This window comes from Anarhichas minor, unplaced genomic scaffold, assembly GCF_050575085.1.
Source record: "Anarhichas minor isolate MPS153535 unplaced genomic scaffold, ASM5057508v1 ptg000067l, whole genome shotgun sequence".
Lineage (NCBI taxonomy): Eukaryota > Metazoa > Chordata > Actinopteri > Perciformes > Anarhichadidae > Anarhichas > Anarhichas minor.
In genome coordinates, this window is record NW_027466513.1 from 4721706 (window position 1) to 4746866 (window position 25161).

Here is a 25161-nt window from a genome sequence, read left to right on the forward strand (position 1 = left end):
GAAGAACAGAAACACACCTTTGTTTTTCTTTAAATCAGACGGTAAAGATGCAGACAGGAAACCGTTCAGCTGTCAGGACGTCTCTTTGTCCACTCGTATAACGATGTTTACCATCTCAATAGTTTAGGAAGCGCTTGCTTTGACATTTTAAACATCAATGTTGCCGTCGATCGTGTTCATTTCATTGTTGGAAGCTCAGTGAGGTCATCCTCTGTGTGAACAACAGGCTGTTAGTTAGAAACCCGTCTGATGACTTAACTGTTTGTTTCTGTGTGTGTGTGTGTGTGTGTGTGTCCGTCCGTCCTCCACAGCCGTACGACAGCCTGCCGACCTCTCAGACCTGCTTCTTCCAGCTGCGTCTGCCTCCGTACTCCAGCCAGGCCGTCATGGCCGAGCGGCTGCGCTACGCCATCAACAACTGCCGCTCCATCGACATGGACAACTACATGCTGTCCAGGAACGTGGACAACGCGGAGGGCTCCGACACGGACTACTGACACACACACGCACACATTTATACCCACGAGTGACGGGTGACTGTATTGTCTGAACACCATCGCTGCACCAGTCGAAGGAAAACTCCCGAGCAGGCGGGCCACTTTTTAAAATCCATTTTATGTACTTTAACATCACAGAGTTTCATTTCTCCTGGTGGTTTATTAGCAGTTTTTAAATGACACAACAATCCACGCGAGAAGTGTGTTTAGTGTTAACTCTTTGGTTGCTCATTACTCCACATCCCATTTTCAGGGTTTCTGCATGGAGGTTTGTTTATTAGTTTGGAAATGTGTATAAAATATTCAAGCAGGTGGCCGAAGAAAAGAATATTGTACATTGTGTAAAATGCTTCATTAGGAAAATGTTTTGCATAATATCCATATTTATTGTGTTCATTGCCGATGCCGAGTTTCCCAAAGCATTAAACAACAACAATAAATGCTGCACAACTGATCTGCTGTCGTGTGTTTGTTAAAGAAAGACGATCGTTTCCTCAGATTTCACATTTATTTCAGAAGTACAAAATATCACAAAGGCCGTCTCTCACGAGGAGAAACTATTTACACGAAGGAAAGAGCTTCCACACGTCTGAGTTTAGTGTGCAGACCGCCGGCTCCGGTTAAAGGAGAGGTTTGGGTTTCTATCTCAGTACTCTGAAAGACTCGGTCGCTGTGAAGGACTTTACACTCCATTCATTTGCATGTCAATATATTTTTTTCGGATGTTTTTGTCAAACAGCAAACTCTGTGAACCTCCGTTAGTTAATGAGTTAAACCAAAACAGCAGCATTAGATATAACGGACGACTAGAACAAAGATGTGAATTGTGTCCTCACAGCGTTTATGAAGATGAATTATAGATTACTGTGAGTTTTGTATTCACATTAACTGAAATCCAAACCCATCTTTTAAATGGTGGGAGACGTTTGTAAACGTCCTCTCTGGGTCTGTGTGATTCTGTTCAGCGGCCTGAAAGAAGACAAACGGATCAAAGTCTTTAGTGTTGAAGGTTCCACTTGTTCGAGAAACGTTGCACCTTTAAAAAAATAAATAAAACAAAACTGCAGATTCCAAGCTAATTAAAAACAAAGACTTCTTTCCACATCATGGTATCTTCTGTAAAAGAAGGAAAAGCTGAGTTTAGTTTGTTCTGACCCGACAGGAACGGTGTCCTGACGGGGTCAAACCGTGTTGTTTCTGTCAGCATGAGGTCGAGGAATGTTTAAAAAAAATCTAAAGAGAAGCAGATCAACCAAGGTGTCAAAGAGAAGAAGCCTTCAGCTCGTGAAATAAATCTGCCATCATAGTTTTAACCTCTGACCTCATTAGAAGATGAACTCAAATATTAGTGAAGACGTTTAACATTTGTTTTCTGACCCGTCGTTCACGTCTTCATCACACTCCGACTCTCTTCTGCTGGAGAACTTGACATCTGAGCGTCAATTAAAAATCAAGACGAACACAAAAGATGTAGAAGACTTTGAAACATGCTTTTTTTAAGGCCTTGTAGTTTCTTCTGTGGAAGCCACGATGAGATCCGGTCTCACGAGGAGTCCTCTCTCAGGACCACCAGCCCCCGTCCCCCGCGGTCCTGAGGAGAGACGATGCTCTCCTTGGTCTGCAGGAGTCTCTCCAGACACGGCAAGCGGATCTTGAAGGGCGGTGGCGGTGATGGCCCCGAGTGAGAGTCTGTGCTGGAGGAGACGGCGGCGTCCTGGGTCACTTCCTGGCTGCTGATGCTGCGGCGTGCGGGCGGAGGGGAGGTGGGGGCGGAGGAGGCGGCGGGCCGGCCGGGTGTCGGTTCGGGCGTCTTCAGGACGGTCGACGCGTTGCGCCGCCTGGAGGAGTCGGAGGAGCAGAGCGCCGCCGCAGAGGATGGAGGAGGAGAGGAGGCGCCACCGTGATGCTGCAGGAGAGAAGAAGAATCACATCAGTACCACAGCGTTCAGAGGATCCATCAGTGACATAATATCTAGGTGTTCTTTAGTGTAGAATCACCTGAAACTAAGAATCATTGTGTTTTCTGTAGCCTAGCATGAGCCCTTCATATCACATACGGAGCGGGAGGCGGAGTCCGCCAAGTTGCACCGCCATGTTTCTACAGAAGCCCAGAACGGACAAACCAAACAGTCTTTCATGTTTTTATGTCACCTGAAGGCCACCGTAGTTCTCTTTGAAAACTGAGGTAACGTGAGCTCCAGAGTTTATTATGTTATTATGTTATGTTGTTATTATGGGATGGATGGCCTCCGAGCGTACCGTTACCACGGCTTTACTGTCGGCAGGCTCACGTTACCTTCTGCAACCTCACCACTAGATGTCACCACATCCTACACACTGTCCCTTTAAATCAATTAAAAGTAAATGAATTGTTTAAATGTTAAGATGTTGAGCAACAAGCCTTTCACTAAAGACTGTAGTTAAAACAAGCAAAAATAAATGTACATACAATAAATATTACACATTATGTGACTGTCAGCGATAACCAACAACATTGTTTCAGTCAATCGTTTTAAATTGCGTATTATTAATATAATTATTATTGAACCGTTCTCTAACCAGGTAGGTCCCATTGAGATTACAGTAATTCAAACGACTTAAACACAAACGTTTAAAACAAATTAAAACCACAGAATTATATTCCTGGTGGAAGACAAACGACTTAAACTCAAACTGAATTAACATAATTATTGAACCACATATGTTGTATCAGTACATTTAAATAAACAACTATCTGAGAAACTGGACAAGCGATCAAAGATTGATGAACCCAAATAATCCAGTCTTCAGTAAAACAATAACAAGAATACGTGACTTTATCAACTCAAAGAAAAGTAAAAGCAACGACGGCTACGATCAGAAAGATGAGAAATGTAAACAGTCTACGAATATTACAACAACAACAAAGAATTGATTTGTGGTGCTGATCTGAGAGCAGCTGGACCTCCTCCAGTGGACTCTGGATGAACGTGAGTTTACTCCACAGATGGTTGAGAGGCCGCTCTGGTTTTCCCCTCATCGTGTGACTTCTACTCTTCTTATGAAACCATGAACTCATCGTTCTGTTACATAAGGTGCTTCTCTTCCTCAGAGACCATAATCACAAGATTACCTTCAGCGTGCAGGATTGTTATCTTACTCTGATGTATTTTAGGGCTTCTTATTTTATTCTTCAAAGGATCTTTTATGAAATGTTCTCGGAGCTCATTGGGACATTTAACAGTTCAAAACTCAAACATTTGTTTTACCGTCAAAGGAACAGTTTCACATTTGAAGAAGCTGCTTTAAACATGACTAAATACTGTATTTATCGTTGGATTTACATCGTTCCGACGGTCCTTGAACACATCACGTGTGACAAACACTTCTATAATAAAACGAAACGAAGATTAAAAATGTGATATTTCCTCAAAAACATTTTATTCTTCATGTTCTCATTATAAATCTCTCCTCTAATAAAGCGTTCACTTTAACCAGAGTGTGTAAAAACATTAAAGTGTGAAACTATGAAGTCATGATTCATCTGAGACCAACAGTCATGTGACAACAAATCTTCACCTTCTGCTTCTTAGCAGGAGAGCCGTCGTCCGTCTGCGTCGGGTCTGATGTGATGTGAGGGAACCAGCTGTGAAGCATTTCTTCTATCTTCAGTATGAAGCTGAGGAAGCGTCCGCTGGAGGAGAGAGGAAACAGGGGTTAAGGAAAGGACTCAAGGACTCACAGCAGCCATTTGTACATAGCAGAGGAAACAGATTCAATGGATGAAACTAATCGTTGTTTGTTCCACACAGAGACGCTGCCGACAAAGACGGGAGAGAAGAAGAAGACGGAGTTAGTAAACGAGGGATTTAAAATACTTCAAATCAAAAACATGAACACGACGAACACTAAAGTTAATGTAACTTTTTGTAAACTAGAGTAAATTCTAGAGTCTAAAATACGTCCTCAGCAGTACATTAGAGAGATAGATATAGACTTTATTTCAGACTCAGGGTCCAGAGAGACAAATACATAAAATGACACACAAACAATAAAGGTACATCGGTCGAGCAATGCCTCACAAAGAGACCGCTGTACCAATGTGGCCACAGCTGGTAGCGTGTGCTACTAAACCTCATGTTAGTTAAAACCAATATGATCCAATATGAAAGTCTACATTACTTTGTGTGTTTCTATAAACTCTACTGTAGTAGAACTCTGACTGTAGAGAAGAACCTCGCACAAACACACTCCTAAACATCCGATCTGTCTCTTTACAGTCAAAAACCAACTCCAGCTGTCTGATGAATATAGAATCCAGTAAAGTGAAAGTACTGGAGTACTTGGTGAGCAGGTGGATGAATGTGACATTGGAGGAGTTTCCAGCTGCAGATTACAGTCGCTGCCCTGCAGCTCAGATGGCTGACGGACGTCTCGCCAATGGACGTTACATAAGCCTCATAAAGCCGCTGCCAACACATCGGCTGAGGGGCTGCATCTGATTGGTGGACGGCATGAAACGGCACAAAGACTGAATAAATAGAAAGCTGGGGGGGGGGGGGGGGGGTAATCTTAGTACGTCCACATTCCTCTCCGTCTGTGTGATGCTATCTGGCGGCAACATACAAGCGTTACATGACGTGTGAGGAGGACAAGTAGAGCATGTTCAGGTCCACATGTGAACACACACACACACACACACACACACACACACACACACACACACACACACACACACACACACACACACACACACACACACACACACACACACACACACACACACACACACACACACACACACACACACACACACACACACACACACACACACACACACACACACACACACACACACACACACACACACACCAGCAGGAGAAGGACCTTGTTCCATTCACAGGCTATAAATAGAGCAGTAAACTCACCGAGGCCCCGCCCACCGCTCACAGCATCACACACACACACACACACTGTGTATAAATAAATAAACATCTGTACTGTGAAACTACAGTCCAATAAAAACACCAGGTGTTAAGAAAAATATATTTTATGACATATACTATAACTTTTTACTATATATTTACGATATATTATACAATAACTTGTGTTATATTTTATGACATATTATTTGATAACTTTTGTTATATTTTATGACATACTAAACCGTGACTTTTACTATGCTTTTACCAATTTAACATTGTTATGACTTTACTGACTTCATCAAATGTGTTAAATCATGTTTGGAGCGACGTTGTTCTTGGAGGAAAGCTGGACATCAACGCGTACAGAAGTACCAATGAATCAAACACTTTTCATCTTGTTTTTTGTAACTGTTTGAGCTCAGCGTCAAAGAAAACAAACCTTCACAGGCGCTTAGACTTAGATATAATTCACTGCCGTGTGTTTTAATCTGAATAGAATCTGTACGCTCCTCACACAGTCAGCTGTCAATCACAGAACGTCTTTTCTACGGTTGACGGACGCCAGCTGGAAACCGGCTCTGTGACATTTGTGTTACAAATCGTAACACAAATTACGATTTATACTCAACGTCATATTTTTTGTATTTTGTATTTTTGTATTTTTTCGTAATACTTCCCGTCTGAGACGTTACTGGAGGTCGTACTGAGTCCAGGAGGAATAAATGAGTGTGTATTCAATCAGCCCACTCATGCTTCAGCTGTTGTTCATCAGACATGTAGACACGATGTCCTCATCTGATCAGGGTGAACGGGTCGTATGTCTTAAGGTTTATTTACCCCGCGTTGTGATTCTGAAGGACCCCCATTATTCTCTGGATCCGGTCCGTTGCAACGCTCTCCTGGAAACTGCTGAGACCTGCAGTGAGAAAAGAAGAAGTGTGTCATGGGGGCACTCGGCTCTACCGCTCTGAATCGATCATCATCCTTTCTTTTCTACTCTCTTAACTATTGTGCAAAGGCTGCTGTCTGCCGTCTCACTTTAACTCTACACGTGCACATAAACCAGCTACGATGTCAAACTAAGGAACGAGCTGCACCACAGAACACCAGCACCGTATCGTGAATGAAGCGTAACACGATGCGCACGGTTCACGATCAGCTCCCTCATCGAAACAAGAACAACAGAGGAAGTGCTTCCTGTACTGTGAAGAACAAAGAGGCTGTTTGTAACCAACATGTTGCCGGTTGAATGTCTCCTGCTGTCCATGTGTCCGCGCTGATGTGTTGCTCACATGTACACATGACAAGTCATGAATGTACAACGTATATGGAGATTAAAATAAAGGTTTAAGCCTAAAGTATTTTCATTTTTAATAACATACTATACTATGACTGTTTTATTACAATTTAATGACAAGCTATATTATGACTTTTTGGACTTTTTATGAATAGTATGACTGTTTTTATTACATTTTTACCGTACTATACTATAGGAAGACTTCTTATGATATTTTAATGACATTCAATACGATGACTTTTTTATGACATAAAAAGGTTACAGTTAACTTTCATGAAGTAAAAACACACTATGAAAGGGTTAAAGTTGGAAGACGAAAACACAGACAACTCCCAGACTGGTGGTAGAGACCTGTCAATCACCGTGTAGCCCCGCCCTGCAGCATCCCCTGCTTTATGGTCTGTTTGACTCTAAATGGACCATAAGTTACTAAATGAACATCATGCTGTATTGAAGAAGACTTGGAACTAGAGAGAAATGTTACTATAGAGGTGAAAATGAGCGTCACATTGCTGCAGTGGTTTGATTTAGTACACGAGATAAATGTACAAAATGAAGATTGGATTATAGTTTTGGTGATTGTAGGTGAGCATTTAACTGAGAACATATCTTATGATGATGATCCCTTATGGTACATGATACATATTGAGATGTGCTAGAGAGGTGTGGTGCCCGACTGTATTTAGAGACTTTATCTCATATTTGAGTGCAAACAGCCGTTCTGAAGCTCGTATCTCACCGACATTGTTCTCACACAACAGAGCTCCCGTCTTTCATCTCTGAATCAGTTTTAGTTTAAAAGGACGTGAAATGACTCGTGAGGCCTTTGATCTTTGTTTTGTTCTGCAGCTGTAATATTCAGTCTTCTGCCGCTCCGAGTCTTTTATTGTGGGCGTTCAGTTTCAATTATATCTCAATGAACACGCATTCATTGAGAGACGAATATTTTCTGAATCAATTATTGAATCAAAGGAATATTATAATGCCGTTCGGCATCCGAAGCTTTCCATGACAAAAACGTTATCTAATGAATTCTGTATCTAATGATGACATATATTAAGCGTCTTTAGTTAACATGTGCAGGGGGGAGATAGAGGGGGAGGTATCGGAATGGGGATTAAGAACCGGTTCCCGTTGAGAACCGGCTCCTAGTTGTTCGATACCTCTGTGACAATGCAAGGTTTGATGGAGTCATGGGGCGAGAGAGAGGAAACGCTGAACAAGGGTGGCGTTAATACACCTGATGTCCCTGATGATGCTACATTCTGAACAAAACATCCGTCTTGAAATCAGCAGGAAGAGAGCTAGCTAACGTTAGCCGTTAGCAGTGAATTACATCATGCTGCGTTCAAGCTCTATTCAGAAAAATATGAATATTGGGAAAAGGTAAATTATAACGTTATCATGGTGAGTTCAAATCTTGGTTAATCAAAAAAATGGTTCCGGCAAATAACTTTCACTAAAACAGATCATACATTCCCGTTGGAGTTTGGATTAAAGGTGCTAAATACGAGATTGTGAGCACTTCTATTGCCTGTTAACGGCTTTCAACCAGGTGATGGCTGAGCGGGCAGCTAGCAGCTAACAGCAACAGTTGTCGTGCACTAACAGTGCTGACAGAGCTAGCAGTGTTTAATCCAGGCGGCAACCTCCGGTTCTGCTGAGTGTAGTCAAAGCTTCATGTGTTAAAGCTGCATTCTCTCTAGTGTCCACCAGGGGGCGACTCCTCTGGTTGTATAGAAGTCTATGAGAAAATGACTCTACTTCTCTCTTGATTTATTACCTCAGTAAACATTGTAAACATGAGTTTATGGTCTCAATCTCTAGTTTCAAGTCTTCTTCAATACAGCATGATGTTCATTTAGTACATTATGGTCCATTTAGAGTCAAACAGACCATAAAGCAGGGGATGCTTTAGGGCGGGGCTACACAGTGATTGACAGGTCTCTACCAGAGACGTATACGGCGTCTCTACGTCACTCCTCCTCAGTCCAGATATGGTCACTTCTTGTTCACTGGTTGCCAAAAAAAAAAAACATGGCAACGGCCGTAATCCAAGATGGCGAGATGACGAAATCGGCAAACTCGAGGCTTCAAAACGGCCACAAAGCAACGAGTGACGTCACGATGACTACGTCCACTTCTTATTTACAGTCTACGGTTTAGACTTTACTCCACTATATCTTTACATGTATAGTAGTTATTTGTTGCTATATTAATGCTCTGAATGTTGAATGTTGTGTATTTCTCCTGTGACATTAATCTCAAAGTAAAGCCGAGTTTAAATATTTTATGTAGTCTGGGTCTAATTCAGGAGAACATCCAGGGAAACGCTTTGCTGATCACCCCTCACTTTTTTGCGTCAAACCATCCTCACATGAAGAGTCTATCTTTAGCAGTGTGATCTGCACAGAACGTGTCCTTTAACAGACCTGCAGGGAGGGTGAAAGCTGGGATTAGACACTTACGTTCAGAGTACCTGCCTGATCTCAGGCCCCGCAGGATGGAAGACAGAGGCGGGATGTAGCGCTGCAGCTCAGCGCACTGTGTGGGACAGATCAGTGAGTTAGCATTCACGCTATCAGCGCTGCACCACGTAAAGTGCTTTTTTTAATAGCTACTTAAGCTAAGCAGAGAGCCCTGCTTATTGCTTCTCCTAAAATAAGTCACATAATCACCAATACCTCAGTTAATGTAATGAGTAGTGTGTGTGTGTGTGTGTGTGTGTGTTTTGCTGCATGATTTACAGCTTATCTGAATTTCTTCAATCTCTCATTTGGTGCAGGGTTTATTGATTTACCCATTTACAAGCACCCCCGTTTGATGCCATTAGTCGGTGTAGATGTCCACAGGCGCTTCAACGTGAGGCCGCAATCAACAGCTGACGGAGGCTAACGGAGAAACTGATCGCAATCGACAGCTTCACACGTGGCTCGCCTCAAAGACGGATACGTGAGACCCCGGCAGCACCAAGACTACCGTGAAAACCGGCACCGTGGGATCCTCTTACACCGTTTGATAACACCAGGCCGAGCGTTTGATGCCTCCCTGCAGCTGCTCTTCTTACAGCTCCTTACATTTCTGTTATTGATTTCCAAGAACACAAGTTGAAACAGACTGCTGGACATGCATCCTGCTGTCTGTGCCCTCTGCTCTCAGGACCTTTCTCAAGGGAGTAGGGACCTTTTGAGGGACCAGGGTCAATGGTCATTTTGGGGACATTTTACACCTTAAAAGAAAAGTCCCTGGTCAGAGGGTGATACTTTCTGAAAGTACAGGAAGTTGCAGAGTTTGGTTTGCAGGGATGACTGCTGCTGATTGGTCAAACACACTTGTGTACTAATGGTGTAACGGATCACTGTCGATCATTGATCATACTGACCCCCCTCACGGTTCATCACGCACGTGAACCTCAGATCAATTCCACAGTTTATCGTTAACCATCAAAGTGTGAAATAAAGTTTTAACGTTAACCATCAGAGTGTAAATAAAGTTTTAACGTTAACCATCACAGTGTAAATAAAGTTTTAACGTTACCATCACAGTGTAAATAAAGTTTAACGTTACCATCACAGTGTAAATAAAGTTTAACGTTAACTATTACAGTGTAAATAAAGTTTTAACGTTAACTATTACAGTGTAAATAAAGTTTTAACGTTAAACTTTATTTACACTGTGATGGTTAACGTTAAACTTTATTTACACTGTGATGGTTAACGTTAACCATCACAGTGTAAATAAAGTTTTAACGTTAACCATCACAGTGTGAAATAAAGTTTTACTGACTCAGTAGAACATGTGTTTCTAGTCTCTGATCACGTTTCATTGTAAACAACCAATCAGTGTTTAAAGCAACAGGAGGAGAGCTAGTAACGTTAGCAGCACCGCTAACGGCTAACCAACAGGAGGAGAGCTAGTAACGTTAGCAGCACCGCTAACGGCTAACCAACAGGAGGAGAGCTAGTAACGTTAGCAACACCGCTAACGGCTAACCAACAGGAGGAGAGCTAGTAACGTTAGCAACACCGCTAACGGCTAACCAACAGGAGGAGAGCTAGTAACGTTAGCAGCACCGCTAACGGCTAACCAACAGGAGGAGAGCTAGTAACGTTAGCAGCACCGCTAACGGCTAACCAACAGGAGGAGAGCTAGTAACGTTAGCAACACCGCTAACGGCTAACCAACAGGAGGAGAGCTAGTAACGTTAGCAGCACCGCTAACGGCTAACCAACAGGAGGAGAGCTAGTAACGTTAGCAGCACCGCTAACGGCTAACCAACAGGAGGAGAGCTAGTAACATTAGCAGCACCGCTAACGGCTAACCAACAGGAGGAGAGCTAGTAACGTTAGCAGCACCGCTAACGGCTAACCAATGGAGGTTCACTTCAGTTACATGATGATGCCTTCAGGCTCTGCTCAGTGAACATGAGTACTGGCTGAAGGTACATTATAACGTTATCATGATGTGTTCACATGTCATCTGTAAAATGTAGTTTTGGTGATAAACTAGAATAAATCCAGTAGTTTGAAGATGTTTTCACGTTAATATAAATAGATATTAGAGATGAATTATGAGCTGTTTAACTTCCTAACACGAGCTCTAAGAACATTATTATACATCATTAAACACAATGACGAGATGTCTTTATCAATAAAAATACAATATTATATTTCCTAAATATTTGAATTGTGTTTTTATGAAGAAAAAAAACCCCTATAAATTACTATAACAAAGTAAAAGTATAACATTTAGTATTTTTTATGGTTTATTGACTTCAGATCGTTGAAATAACTTTTAGGACGATGACAAAATAATAAATATTCTGGATCCTTGTCGACCAGCTGCTATAACAAAACAACAAAGGGATCTGTATCTGTTAATATGGATCATCAATGATCAATAATTAGTATCAGTGGAACGTGATTAAGGATCTAAAGGTTATATTTGCTCCGTTTTGGGTCTGTGATCCGATCTGTGACTCTGATCCGAACCGAGAGTTTTATGATCCGTTGCACCTCTAAATAAAAGAACAGAAGTCCTCTGGTATTGATTCAGCACCACTTTTAGGACGAGTGGAGAGCATTCCTCCGTGTTTGGTGACATTAAAAGTTAAGTTAACAAAGAGACAGCGGGGCGTTGATCTGAATGAGAGGATAAAAAGTTATTTTTCCGATTGTCTCGCGTCTCAAAAGCACAAACAAATAACCGTCAAACACTCAGCAGATGGTTTCCTCTGGAGACAGAAGCTCCTTTCATTTCCATTCATTACAACGTGCACCAGTAGATCCTAGGCGGCAGTAAACGGCGTCGCAGTGACATAAAAAACAAGGTTTGTATTGTTTTCTACGTGAGTCGTACGTAAGAGTTTGTGGAAAGACCCCGTCACTGTCAGCTGAACGTACGTCTGATCTGAAGATGGAGTGTAGAGTAAACAGTAGATGTTGTTTCTAGTTGGTTTCACACTTAATGTAGTTGCACCAGTGTTTATAACTGTATATATTTATAACTATAACTGCAGCTGGTCCATCATGTTAATAAGGAACGACGAGCAGAAGAAGTGTGAATGATCACAGTGATCTCTTCCATCGTTGTACCGAATGTTCATTTCTTTACATTCAAAGTTTCTATGAAGCTTTGAAAGTCTGTCATCATATTTTATGACATCATCACCCTAAGACGAGAAGACAAATCCTCAAACTGAACCCTTTGAATTAATTGCTAAAAAATGATTCATCTGATTAAAAGACTCAGTAAACTAAACTAATCTTAATTTAGTGAGAACACAGCTTGTATGTCACATTAGTTGTTGTCTGTAATGTTCCACATGTTAGTGTTTTTAAGTTGACCAGCATGTCGTTTTTGGACGCGAATGAAATTATCTTTTGGTATAAATTTCTTCCAACTGTCGCTCAGCAACGTAACGTTTTCTTCTTCACGGTTTTCTTCCTGTGATTGGATGCTTGTCGGGTCGGTTCAAACAAAGGGAGAATGTTTTTGGAAATAAAGTCCAAGTGAGGTCACAGGTCTTTGGTGCTAAAGGTCAAGTCAAGTCACCAGATTTGTGAGTCACGCCATGTGACCCCGAATCTGAAGTCTCATTTTAGCCAATTTTCCAAAAGAAACGGAGTCAACAGCACTAAAGGAAACACAAGGAACAAAACATTGTGTTCAGTGATGTAAAGTGTGTGTTAAAGATCGTGAGCCTCTCAGTGAAAACTGTGCAAGAGAGAAAAACCTCTCACCTTCCGTGAGAATAGTTCATGTTCAGAGTCTGCTGGAGTCTTTTCGCAGAGTCCGCTCGACTGATGCTTGGACTCCGCAGAGAGCTGCTCGCTCACCGGAGTAAATCCCTGAAGTGGACCGACGGGAGAGTCGGCGTCGACCCCACGGCGGCCTCCATCTTTACAGTCGCTGCAGCCACTCCTCCTCCTCTTCTTCCTCTGGGAGTGGAAGCAGCTCGTAGGGGATTCCCTTAAGGATGATGATGATGGTGATGGTGGTGGGGATGATGGTGGAGGCGACTCCTCACCGCGCTGAGGACTTAATCTCTTTGGGCTGCTGTCGTCGTCGTAGTCGTCCTCATCGCTGGCGAGCCAGTCGATGGAGTAATCAGAGTCTGAGGTGGACATGTTGGAGCGAAACGCTCAGCCAGCAGAGAGCATCACGGACCTGATGAGCACACACACAACAAAAGAGAGATTTAAAAACATGGAGTCTTGTGCTTCAATGTTTCTCTCACATAAATATCTATATCTATATATATATAGATATATATATATATATATCATACAGAATTTAATTTAAACTGTCCGACAGGGATGGATAAGAGGATTTTAACAACATTAAAGCTACTTGAGGGGAAATAAAAAGGAGAACACATAATGCTTCAGAGGCTAAGGAAGTCCATTTAGAGAGGAAGTCCAGACAAAGGGTTAAACAGGGTTAAACAGCACACATGAAGAACCTGCTGCCACATGAAGACTCGTTCAAAGCCCTCATGAACACATTGGTCTACATTCAGAATGCTTCCATAGTGGAGAGAGGATCTCTTTAGTTCAGGTTTAACTACATGTAGTTTAAGACAGCGAGGAATGTAATGTTAGATGTTACAAAAATAAATAAAATGATGTTTAAGAATCAAACTCTCGGCAGAGAGGGAAACTGTTTACAAACAGCACTAGAAGAGCTAAATAGTATTTTCATTGTTGATTAATCTGATGATGATCTACTTGGCTCTCTTTTTAAAAATAGTGAAAAACTTCAAAATTCTCCAAAACCAAAACGTATGTCTTCAGAAGTCTTTGACGTTCATGTTACAACCCAAATACACAAACATTCAGTTTCCTGTGAGAGAAAACAAGCAAATATTCATCTTAAAGTAGCTTGCACCAGTCAACTGTTGGCGTAAAAAACAAATCTTAATCAGTTATTAAAATGGTTTCAGACCATCACATGCAGGCTGTTAATAAAACGAGGATCAACATAAAGCTTCACGAACTTGTTGGTGGCCTGACAATAAGCAGATGTGTTGCCACTGCTCTGGTGTCAGCTGGAGTCATTTGTTTTAAATTCCCAGTAAACCCAGTACACCCCCAGTACATGCAGTACACACCCAGTACACCCCCAGTACATGCAGTACACACCCAGTACACCCCCAGTACATGCAGTACACACCCAGTACACCCCCAGTACATGCAGTACACACCCAGTACACCCCCAGTACACGCAGTACACACCCAGTACACCCAGTACACGCGGTAAACCTAGTACACCCAGTACACACCAAGTACACCCAGTATACGCAGTATACCTAGTACACCCAGTACACCCAGTACAAGTGGCCTGAATCCAGCTGCAGGGAGCGTACAGAGCACCGCGCGCTGAAGTGACTGGATATTCATGTCCGGCAGATTAAATAACCCCCTCTGCCTCTTCCAAATGGGCAGGTCGTCCAACATTATGTAAGAAAAAAAAAACACATGGACCTGTCCCCCCCACACCCCCCCTCGCGCCTGTAAGTTCACATGCACACACGCGCTGCTGATCCAAGTGACGCGTAGATTCACCCACGCGTTTATTTTCTCAACTTCAACATAGAAACACCACCAGAGTACATTCAGAAACATGCGGTAGTTAATACGAAATGCTGGAAGCGGAGGACCGGACCTGCCCGTTCAGCCCGGTGCAGAGCCGCGTTTCAATCCGCCAACACTCGGACAAAATTCGGCTTTTTCAATTTGACGCGCTGCAGCCTCTCAGCTCCGCGCAACGACCCTCACCCTCATAATAACACACTGTATACGGAATCCAGGTGAGTTGTGCACGTGTGTGTGTGTGTGTGTGTGTGTGTGTGTGTATGAGCAGCAGACCGTCACTTACCAGAAGTGAACCGTGTGTTTCCCGTCCGGTGCGGACGCGCTGATGGACCGAGCCGACTGATGATTATGATGATGGAGTGAAACCATGAACGCAGCAGACGCAGGAGTCAGCGCGTGCAGCCTCTCCCTGGGCAACGTGTCCGAGAGAGGCGGGGCACAACCCCCCCGCGCCAGTCTGGAGCTCCTCTCACACACACACACAAGCAGGAAACACTCACACTCACACGCATAAACGGAAACTATGGTGGAAAAATAAATAAAACAGTTGGGATGTTGGGATGCACTTAAAAAAAAAAAAAATACACACGTGATGACGTCAACACGCCCGTGTTCCTTCAATTAAGCTCTCTCATTGGGTCGGGAGTCGCACTGCAGCACGTGACGAGGAGCAGGGTCTAATTAAGGCTGCGTTAAAGGACATCCTGGAAATATCCCTTATTTAAATAGACGCATTATAAGAAGAGCTCCTCACGAACACGTGTTTGTTATCGAACAATCAGCATGTGGTATTTAAAAAAGAAATAAGACCCTATTTATAAAGGTGTCTGCTTCTAAATGGTCTACTAAAGATGACATTACAAAAAATAATACATATATAAATGACTCAATAAATAAAATAAATGAAATATATATAATTTATAAAAGCATTAATTATCCAATAAATATGCAGGTTAATTTCAAAATAAATACATATGTGCAGAAATAAATAAGTAAAAATATATATTTATGTATTTGACAAATGACTTGGTTTTAAATGTAATTATTTATTTTATAGTATATTATTTTATGTTTCCATTTACTTTATTGATGTATTAATAGAGAATTATACATTTCTCCCTCTCAGCATTAAAGAGTACTTTATCTAAATATCTGATATACAATATATAAAGTTCAAAATAATCCTCATTAGGTCATTTCAACATGGGCCCGTCATGTTATTAGGACTGAAGACATCTTTGGTGGAGGAAGAGGTGCGGAGATGTGACCCATTTCCTGTTTTGTGGCTCCGCTGCCAACTGTGTCACAGTTCAACTGGTCTGCAGTGAACGAGAGCGGCGGGAATGTTGAAATGATCCAATCAATGCTATAAATGCATGTAAACGCTCTCCAATTCAGAGTAAACGGTTTGCTTTGCTCTCAAATTGTCCTGCGTGTCTTTGGGTTTAAACTTTGTGATGCCAAGATGACACTGTAGGTCGTACGCTGCACATCACACCCCGAGCTTCATGAAGCTCTTTGTGATTTGGAACATATGTTAGCATCATAGATGCAGAGGATAAGATGAGATAAGATGTGATGAGATGAGATAAGATGAGATAAGATGAGATGAGATGAGATAAGATGAGATAAGATGAGATGAGATGAGATGAGATAACAAAGTGAAAACAGTGGCCTGGTGGCTAAATCCGGCCCACCAACATATATATTTGACCCCTGATGAAAGTTTTTTTTTCCCTCAAATCTATTGGGCTGTATACCAAATGTATTTATTTTACATTCAAAGCTTCTAATGAGGTTTTGAAATGAAGCTTTGAATGTCTGTCATCATCACCCTAAAACACAAAAAACATCCTCGAACAAAATCCTCAATACAAATAAAATGATTAATTGGATTAAATGATTTATATTAATTGAACCGCAGGGAAGATGTCGTTTTTTTTGGAAGGCTAAACGCCAACAAACATGGATTGAAGCAGAATAAATCACTTTATAAGAACATGTTGTGAATTTTGGAAACAATCAAATCTATCTTTTTGGGAGTTACTTGAAATGTTTGGATTACATGAGTCTGAAACAATCCTACTGGAACCTAATTCTACAAAAGGTTTGAACAGACAACAAATCTGATTGGATCCAAAAAACAACAATTCAAAAACAAACTTTTGAAACGAACGTTTCTGTTCTGCAGACCTTGTATTGTTTGTCCCCATCAGGAGAACGTTACAATCTGTTTGTTGCACTAAGATAAACCTATCGCACCAAAAATGTCAACTTCTGATACAAATGTACCAAAATCATTTCACTGATACAACTTAAGAATCTCACAGGCAGGAGGGCTGCCACATGGAAGCATTGATTTGTTTATCTCACAGTAACAGACGCATAAAGACTGAATAAAGGTTTCTTTAGGTCAACAACCCCCGGGGAACAAAAAGTCCTGACAGCTTCATAAGAGGCTGGTGACATGAATTCAATGGCTGGAGTTAACAGAGCTTTGTGTTAAACCCTCTGCTCTCTGCTGGCCTCCTATCTATACACTCATTTCACTCCACACTGAAGCCTATCAGCTGTCCCACCGCGTAGCCTTGATCCTCTTTCTTTCTTTTTTGCCCGGCAATGACTTGCACTTCCACTCAGCTTACGACCACCGAAACCACAATTGTTCAAGTGTGTCATATCCTGTTGGTGATAGCGTTACACTGGATGAGAAGGGAAGAAAAGGAAGCCTTGAACCTCTTGCCCATATTTTCCAACAATGGGCCTTTTACATTCAGCCACTTACTGAAGTATGATAAACAATGGACTCATTTACATCTGTCTGTTTTTGCAGAATGGGGCCTGGATTTCTGCAGTCTGGGCTCTTATGGAGGATATTCCCTTTTGTGTTTAATATCAATGATGCACAAACAGACAATGGACTCATTACTTTGTGTTGAGGGAAACAGAAACATGCACATTTGCAATGCCAGGAGTAGTTTTTAACCGAGTTGTTGTCGGTGTTAGTCGTGTTGTTTGTGCTTGTAGTGGATACTTATGTGCAGCTGAGTCATCTGATGAGTCAGAGAGAAAACACGGACGTATGGATCTTTCACTTCGACCGTTATTCATGACGTTGATCGCGGCGTGTTGGTGGTTCCCACAAAGTGCACTGATTCTGGAGAACTAGCTCAATAATTCAGCTATATTACTTACAAAAAGTTCATGTTCATTAGCACATATGAAACATATTACACCTATGGACACACGTGGAACATCATTTAACACAGACAGTAGATATATGTGATATGTGAATCAATTTTTATAATACAGGAAAATGTGATTTTGAGGTTTCTCATGTTCAAACACTGCAGAGCCTCAAAATCAACAAAGATGGTCAATGATTGATTATAGCGATGGGCGTTTCCTACGCTGTGCTGACAAAGCATAAGTTGTTCAATCATACTCATTTAGCAGCTTGCTAGTTAGCCTGCTAGCTTGCTAATTCCACCGCGATATTATGCTTAAAGAACATTAAAAGAACCAGATCACCCGCTGGGCTTGGTCTACGTTACTTTAACATCCAGAGTTCAGCCATGACTGTTCATGACAGCCGTTACCCTTTTTAATTATCTCATGCTAATCGCTAACACCATTTCCTCATGCTAACCCCTAGAATACTGATGTTTGTTATGATATGATTAGGTAAGAGCGACGTAAAGGGTCCGTTATGGAAACAACATTTCTGTATGAACTGTAATGGTAAAAATATGTATTTGAACTTTGTGTCCTCGATGTGAACTCGCAGTGAACTCGAAAACTTACGTGTCATCTATTAAGAAAATGGCTACTGAAAAAGTAGCAAAACTACTTGCAGAGTGGCAGAACAACTTGTTCCTTACATGGAGTAAAGAAAGTGCAGACTAAGCAGTAATCAGAACTGGTGGTTGAAAACACCTCATGTTACCTTGAATGTATCGAAGCTGTGAAGTCAGCTGGATGCAGCAGACGAGCCCTCGTGGGGGCTGCACTTTGAATCTAACTTGTTGCTGTATAAATAAAGGAGCCTGTGTGTTACATATTTTGAAGCATTCACACAGTCTACTGAATACGTAGCTGTTGTGTTTTCTTCCCTCTTGCAAGAGAATAAACGGACAAAGACAAACTTGAATCTTGTTAAGACTATATTATTGATTTGTGAACAAAAACTCTCTTCTCCCGATTAACATAGAAATCTTCCACAACAGAACTCTTGAAAACATTTGTGCATTTGAGTTTATTACATGCAAGGCTGGAATATGTGTGTGCTATCAATTAGCATTAGCACCAGCTATGTGCGTGCGAGTCACAGGCTAACTGATAGCTTAACATAATGAGTGTACAATATACACAAGGCTTTAAAATGAAGGATTGATGTACTGAATACCTTATTGAGCAGTTTAATTAAAAATAACCAGATTAGCTGTAATGAACGGTTTGTGCTTGTTTACTCTCAGACTCTGACGTGTGTGTGTATGTGTGTGTGTGTGTGTGTGTGTGTGTGTGTGTGTGTGTGTTTGTTGAGAGGGTGAAATGCCCACATAATCCCATTCATCCGTAATCAAAAGGGATTTGAGCTGCTGCCCTCCTGCAGCGTCTGGGAGATGAGAAGCCGGTGATCGACGCTCTTTCAGGGCTAATGATGCGCACTAAGTGAAGTCCAGTGGGAGCTTAACCCTCAGCTGTGAACACATCCCACCGCATTGTTAGTGTGTGATGTGATGACAATAATAATGTTAAATAGCTGAACTGTTGAGGGATTTAAAACTTGTATGTTGACACAAGACCTGTGTCCCATATTCTAATAAGTAAAAACGTAAAGGTTTAGCATTTTAAACATTTTAAAATTTGCTTCGAACAATGCCAACAAGTGAATTAACACTAAAGATGCGCCAACCAATTGGCTACAGTCCATAACCGGCTGGTTGTCAGCTGTTCGGCCATGAATAGTGACAATAGACTGCCTATAAGAAGTGGACGTAGACATCATGACGTCACGCATTGGTTTGTGGACTGATGTTTTGAAGCCTAGAGTTCGGCAATTTTGCCATCGCCATCTTGGATTACTGCCGTCGCCAGGTGGGGACGGAGTGCCTACCTCAAGCGAAGGAGTTCAAGTATCTCGGGGTCTTGTTCACGAGTGAGGGTAAGATGGAGCGGGAGATCGACAGACGGATCGGTGCGGCTGCAGCAGTAAAGCAGGCGCTGCACCGGACCATCTTGGTGAAGAGGGAGCTGAGCCGGAAGGCAAAGCTCTCAATTTACCACTCGGTCTACGTTCCTACCCTCACCTATGGTCACGAACTCTGGGTCGTGACCGAAAGGACAAGGTCGCGGCTACAAGCGGCCGAAATGAGTTTCCTCCGTAGGGTGGCCGGGCTCAGCCTTAGAGATAGGGTAAGGAGCTCGGTCATCAGGAGGGAGCTTGGAGTCGAGCCGCTACTCCTTCGCGTCGAAAGGAGTCAGCTGAGGTGGTTCGGGCATCTAATCAGGATGCCTCCTTGACGCCTCCCACTGGAGGTTTTCCAGGCACGTCCAACTGGGAAGAGACCCCGGGGAAGACCCAGAACACGCTGGAGGGATTACATCTCCCAGCTGGCCTGGGAACGCCTCGGGATCCCCCAGAATGAGCTGGAACATGTTGCCGGTGAGAGGGAGGTCTGGGTCGGCCTGCTTGACCTGCTGCCACCGCGACCCGACCCCGGATAAGCGGTGGAAAATGGATGGATGGATGGAGTTCGGCAATTTTGCCGTCGCCATCTTGGATTACTGCCGTCGCCATGTTGTTGTTTTTTTGGCAACCGGTGAACGGAAGTGACCATATTTGTAATGCGGATGAGTTACGTAGAGACGGCGCATACGGCTCTGGTAGCGTCAGCGACCTGTCAATCATAATAAGCCCCGCCCTAAAGCGTACCCTACTGTCTGGTCTATTTGACTCTAAATCTTTATAATTTAGTACTTTTAAGTACATCTTTTGATTATACTCATACTTTTATTTGTAGGACTTTAACAGATCATTTTTTTATAGTGTGGAATGAGCACTTTTACTTAAGTAAAGGATCTGAATACTATCAACACACACTTCATATGTTTCCCTGTTGCCAGGACAGTATGCTAAGAATACTACATAATGTATTCTTAGTATTACCATTAGCATACAGTGTGTATTTGGGGAACAGCAAAGGTCTAAAAGTGAAGGTACTTTATCAAATAAAAGACTACTTTAGCAGGATCAGTTTCATAACTCCATAGGTTTTCTATACTGCCAACTTTTCAGTGATAAAACAATTGTTTTCTGCATTTTTAAATGTTTGTCTTGTTAAAGCTTTTAATAGAAACGGCATCGATGATTGTTTGTACAACAGGACATGTGAGACTGAGCCAAGAGTCAGTGGAGGTAGCCGGTCAGAACACACAGTTCAGCTCCGGTCTGGTTATCTGTAGAAGTTCACAAAAGACACAAAGAAGAAACCAGATCTGAACCTGGAACAGTTTGTCCCTCAGTATCCCGTTTGATGTTATTATCTCCGCTTGGAGATTATGTATTTGGTTGTGTGATTTCACCGAGCTGTATTCGCTGTAATCAGCCAGCCACACGTTGGCTGGTTGCCTACAGCTGATTGAACACAAAATAAATAAAATATTGCTGTGATTTAACTGCAATAAACGGACAAAAAAGATGCCGAAATATCTACATAATGATACTGAATGGAGTTTGGATCGATCGGTGCTAGGCTAAGCTAACATTGTAGCTGCTCCATCAACACTCAAAATAATGCCATCTCGGCGTAAATAAGACAGCGTCATTATTGTACCATAGAATATGGTATATACTGTATATGGTATATATATAATATATGGTTTACACACATATATTTATACACATAGTTTCGTCCGGTCTCTAGTAATAATAATAAGCTGATGGTAGCACTATGAATATTACTATAATTGACGCAGTTGTAGTACTTGTCCAGTAGTAGCACTATTTGTGCCAGTTGTAGTAATAGTAAAACTACTCCTGTAATAGTTATAATAATAATACTATTAGTAATATTAGTACTCTGGTGGTAGAATTAGTACTAGCCCTGCAGTATAAGTGATACCAGTGACTGCAGTAGTAGTAGTAGTAGTGGGCGTAGTATTATGTATGATGTTACGTCTCTGCCTCTCCAGCTGGTCACATGTGGAGCTTTCTGTTCACAGACTTCTTCACATGGCTCAGAATCACACTGCAATCTTCTGTGTGTGTGTGTGTGTGTGTGTGTGTGTGTGTTTACTCTGAACACGTGACTCCAGATATATTTCACAGTTATGTAACTCTGATCCTTCTCTGTCTCTCTCTGTCTCTCTCTCTCTGTCTCTCTCTCCTCAGAAACAGTAAATGTCCACATATACCATGATCTTAATGCTCACTTGTTTACAGACAGTTAGACTCTAAAGTATAAAGTTAACTTGTGTGTGTGTGTGTGTGTGTATGTGTGTGTGTGTGAGACACTTAAAAATAAGACACAACGTGCTCAGCATCTCGATCAGACCATGAAGACTGGCCGCTAGATCACTAATAAAGTCTTTCCTTTTTTTAAATCAATTACATCTGGCACAGACGTCCTCCATCACTCAAAGATGAACTGATTACATTTTGTCAAAGGTCACTGTGACTATTTACAACTGTGTCCTGTGTTCTGTTTATAAGCACAGGATCCATTTCTACCGGCGGAATGCGATCGTCTTATTTATGAATTATTTGCATCTGTACGTTTTGAAATTCACATTGTGACGTCGATATTAAATAACCCAGAATATGATTGTTTCTCATCAAACCCGACAATCAGGAATGAACGGCCTCACGTGACTGAATGAAATGATGATAAATGATGTAAAAAGTGTTTCGTCTCTCAGCTCTCTCTCTCTATATATAAATATATATATATATATATATATATATATATATATATATATATATATATATATATATATATATATATATATATATATATATATATAAGTTATTGAGGGAAACATCAGATCATGAAAACACAAATCTTTCTAATAAATGTAGAAAGTTGTTTGTGGTCCTTTTGTTGTTCAGTCTACAATGAACATTTATTTAAACCAGATGTTGAATCAGAAAACGAATCAAATATAAAGCTTGAGTTTAATCTGTGATCAGTCTTCACTGTTTACATGTTGAAAAAAATCTCATCAATCTGATCGGCTGCAGCGTCCAATCACATGACTGATGAACAATGAGGGGGCGTGTCGGCCGTTAAAACACTTCCTGGAAGTCTGTTCTCTTGGGTCCTCGCTCAAGGCTCCTCAGAGATCCCTCCTCTCTCCTCAGAGCAGAAATAAGAGCTTTGGGACGGCTGTCAATATGGCGGCGCAGAACAACTTCCGGTTCGAGCGAGGATCGAGGAAATGATCTTCGCTTGAACCGGAAGTTGTTGAGGAGCGAGGAAATGAGGAAATGACAAATAAGAGACTTGGGATGTACGATTTTCCTCGATTCCGGTTGAACCGGTGTAACGTTAACTTTGCGTTATGTAAGCTAACGTAACTATATTTTATTAAAAAATTGGCAAATTATTAATTAATTCATGTGCAATATCAACATTACATTCCTATTCTATATGTGCAACTCAACCATTAGCTGTTAGTTTTACAGTTTGCTTATTTCTTATATCTTAACTGGTTGAATACTTATTAATTATACTTTTTTGTTGTTTTATTGATGCCTAGATTACGATTCTATTTGCTGCTGTAATGCTGCAAATGTCCCCGCTGTGGGACAAATAAAGGATTCTCTTATCTTTCAAAGTATTAAGTCAATAAAAAGTACATTTTTGAAAGAGGACGCAGGAGAAAAGTTATCCATGCGTGCTGCAGCCTGACACAGTTCACATGAGGCCTCTGCTCTCCCTACAGCTATAAATCACACAGAGTACCGAACTAAAAAATTGATCCCTTAATTTCACTTCATCTTTTCCCAGAAAAACTAAACTGACTCTGGGACATAAACCGTTGGACTCGCCTCATTTGACCTGAAACGCTCAGCTAGCTGTGCCATAGGTCTGAGCCGCGGAGGTATGCTGCTCTGCATATATAGAACATGAGGTTTTGCTCACAGCTCTGGCCTGCGTCCAGGTCGTCCTCAGCAAACCCGGCATACTGCTGCTGACATAAGGCTGTTTATCGTGCCACGACTTGGGCTCTGCAGACGCAGATAAAATGCATCAAACAGACCTGATCCACACAAACAGAGACGGCTCTGTTTTCTTTTACAAGCCTTATCGTGACAGCAGCTATAAGTTTGTCAAGACACGCCATTCTTCTTTTGATTGGTGTGTGTGTGTGTGTGTGTGTGTGTGTGTGTGTGTGTGTGTGTGTGTGTGTGTCTAAGTTCTCACATATGTAAAACTAGTGACATATTAAACCGATCCAAACATCCACACGATTCTCTTTACAGGCCGCTGCTCTTTGTGCTGTTTAAAGTGGAATCCCTGTTTGATGCTTGTTAATGTTTACGTCACTGTGGAGAGCTGTGTTGACCCTGAATGAGACTAAATGAGGCTTCTCATTAATCCATATGTTTGATGGGAACATTGATTAAAGTGGCCTTGTGTAATGTGAAAAGAGGTCACGATGAACTCACAGAGTTACACAATAACGTGGTGGAAGCTTGTTTGTCTTGATGTTTGTCTGCCACCTAGTGGACAGAAACATGAATGAATGCAGTTTTGAGGGGAAAAGTCTGGTGATAAATATCTTGTTGTTGTTAACAAATCCAGAAACCGACAGTGAAATTATCTAATAACAAGTATTGTGTGTATCACAACCTGATATATGTTCTTCCTCTGCTCCACAGAGCTCCATTAAAACACATCAATGAGCTTCACTCATCAACACATTTCTTCTTCTGGTCTTTTGTTTGATTTGATGACGAAAAGAAAAGTGTAAAGGTGCACTAGTTTATTTTAAGTAAATGTCGACTCAGTTGACTCAGTAAGTAATATCTGAACCTGAACATTACTTATTTACGTATTAACGCGACGCCTGGATGATTTGTTTTCTATCTTTTTGTGACTAAACAGACCAAAGCAGCTGATTTACTGCTTCCTCCTCAGCTTTAATGTTCTGTTCCCCTTCAGCTGCTTTTCATTGTCTGTCTGCTTCAGGTTCTCAGGAGCAGACTGGCACGACGTCACCATCGAGAGGATCCTTTTGATGTTACAGCCTGCCTTTCAAATATAGTTGAGTTTGTTATAGAAAACACATAAAAGCTATACAATATATATATAAGAGTATATTTCTGTTTCATTTTTGGCTGCGAGTGCAAACATGAAAAC

At 41.6% G+C, this 25161-nt stretch overlaps 2 protein-coding genes across 8 annotated transcripts in view; one reads left to right on the forward strand and one right to left on the reverse strand.

The window, feature by feature from the left end:
• The window catches only part of LOC142934202 (putative E3 ubiquitin-protein ligase HERC1), a 69174-nt gene extending 68223 nt beyond the window's left edge, over positions 1 to 951 (forward strand). For all 7 annotated transcript variants that reach the window (XM_076078665.1, XM_076078666.1, XM_076078670.1 and 4 more), the window contains exon 79: positions 312 to 951. In XM_076078665.1, coding sequence (XP_075934780.1) covers positions 312 to 497 — 186 coding nt within the window. In that variant the 3' untranslated portion in view covers positions 498 to 951. The remainder of the gene's footprint in view (positions 1 to 311) is intronic.
• Positions 952 to 2040: 1089 nt separating this feature from the next.
• Positions 2041 to 13327, reverse strand: LOC142934136 (uncharacterized). The gene is made up of 5 exons (XM_076078556.1): positions 12941 to 13327; positions 9167 to 9242; positions 6239 to 6317; positions 4056 to 4170; positions 2041 to 2403 (listed from the first exon to the last, which is right to left on the reverse strand). Exons 1-5 carry the CDS (start codon positions 13325 to 13327, stop codon positions 2041 to 2043), a joined length of 1020 nt encoding a protein of 339 aa, XP_075934671.1.
• Positions 13328 to 25161: the final 11834 nt, after the last annotated feature.